At 65.1% G+C, this 1620-nt stretch overlaps 1 protein-coding gene across 1 annotated transcript; it reads left to right on the top strand.

The window, feature by feature from the left end:
• Window positions 1-61: 61 nt before the first annotated feature.
• TREX2 (three prime repair exonuclease 2) lies at window positions 62-1123 on the top strand. Its single transcript, XM_039866922.1, has one exon. The coding sequence runs from the start codon at window positions 179-181 to the stop codon at window positions 887-889; it is 711 nt and encodes a 236-aa protein (XP_039722856.1). The 5' UTR covers window positions 62-178; the 3' UTR covers window positions 890-1123.
• The last annotated feature ends 497 nt before the right edge of the window (window positions 1124-1620 follow it).

Below are 1620 nucleotides of genomic sequence, written 5' to 3'. Positions count from 1 at the left end.
TTCAAGTCCAATGGGGTGGGGTGGGGGGGTGACAAGAAATAAACCCAAAGGGGTTGGATCCTTGGCCACCAGGGCGCCCGTGGGTGGCTGGGCCCCGGCAACCCCATCTCTGGCCCTCAGGTTTTGTGCCTCTTGCTCTGGCAGCTTTAGGCATCACTGTCCCCGTGTGAACATCACCATGTCCGAAGTGCCCCGGGCAGAGACTTTTGTCTTCCTGGACCTGGAAGCCACTGGGCTCCCCAATGTGGACCCTGAGATCGCCGAGATCTCCCTGTTTGCTGTCCACCGCTCCTCCCTGGAGAATCCGGAGCGTGACGAGGCTGGCACCCCTGTGCTGCCCCGGGTCCTGGACAAGCTCACGCTGTGCATGTGCCCAGAGCGCCCCTTTACTGCCAAGGCCAGCGAGATCACCGGCCTGAGCAGTGAGGGGCTGGCCCAGTGCCGGAAGGCCGGGTTCAACAGTGCCGTGGTGCGGACGCTGCAGGCCTTCCTGAGCCGCCAGGAGGGCCCCATCTGCCTCGTGGCCCACAATGGCTTTGATTATGACTTCCCCCTGCTATGCACAGAGCTGCGGCGCCTAGGCGCCCACCTGCCCCGGGACACCATCTGCCTGGATACGCTGCCGGCGCTGCGGGGCCTGGACCGCGCCCACAGCCACGGCACCCGGGCCCAGGGCTGCAAGGGTTACAGCCTGGGCAGCCTCTTCCGCCGCTACTTCCAGGCAGAGCCCAGCGCGGCGCACTCGGCCGAGGGCGACGTGCACACTCTGCTCATGGTCTTCCTGCACCGTGCTGCCGAGCTGCTCGCCTGGGCTGACGAGCAAGCCCGCAGCTGGGCTCACATCGAGCCCATGTACATGCCTCCCGATGGCCCAAGCCTTGAGGTCTGAGCGACGGGGGGCTTGATGACGCTACCACCCAGGGAGACAAGGCCCACTTCCTGTGCCATGGACTACTCTAGCCTTGACCGTTCATTGGGACTCTGAGGCCTGGAGGGGGCGCCCGACCAGTGCCTCGTTGCCTCTCCGCGATCCTCTTACCTGGACATCCTCTTAGCCGTGCACCCACCAGGCCTCCCTGGGCCTTGGCCTGCCTAGCCCCACAGCCTCACCCTGGCCCACGATCCAGTGGAGTGTGCCGCTGCGGGCCCCCACCCCTCACCCTGTCTTGCAATAAATATTGCCAACTGCTCACCAGCCGACTCTCCGATCACGCCCCAAAGTGCCGCCCAGAGGGGCAGGCAGGGATCTCAGCCGAGGGGCAGGGACGAGCCCCTCAAGACTGCCCTCTTGTGGCCTATCCGTGCAGTGCGCCCAGCGGTGGCGGAATTCGGGAAGTGAGGTGGGGGGGGAGACGTCAGTGATCACAGGCTATGGCTCCTGAACCACGGGAGGCCCTTTGTTGTCACCTCAGAGACCCAAGAAATGAGTGGACAGGGACTCAGGGACATGTGTGGTGGCCCCGAATCTGTGCCTGGGAGGGAGATGGAATAAGGAGCTGCAGCCTCAGCCTCCGGAGGCTCAGGCTTTCCGAGCCAGGGGAGCCGGGCCCACGAGCTGACCGCCACCTGGGTCAAAGCTCGGCTCCAGCACTTGCCCCCTGTGGGACCCTGAGCTCCTTC

Source organism: Pteropus medius, unplaced genomic scaffold (assembly GCF_902729225.1).
Source record: "Pteropus medius unplaced genomic scaffold, Ma_sr-lr_union100, whole genome shotgun sequence".
Lineage (NCBI taxonomy): Eukaryota > Metazoa > Chordata > Mammalia > Chiroptera > Pteropodidae > Pteropus > Pteropus medius.
The sequence above is the reverse complement of the archived record's forward strand: the minus strand, read 5'-3'. Positions and strand labels throughout refer to the sequence as shown.

Bases quoted from the DNA above. Each gene is read 5' to 3' on its own strand.
- TREX2 (XM_039866922.1), top strand. From the start codon at position 179: ATGTCCGAAGTGCCCCGGGCAGAGACTTTTGTCTTCCTGGACCTGGAA.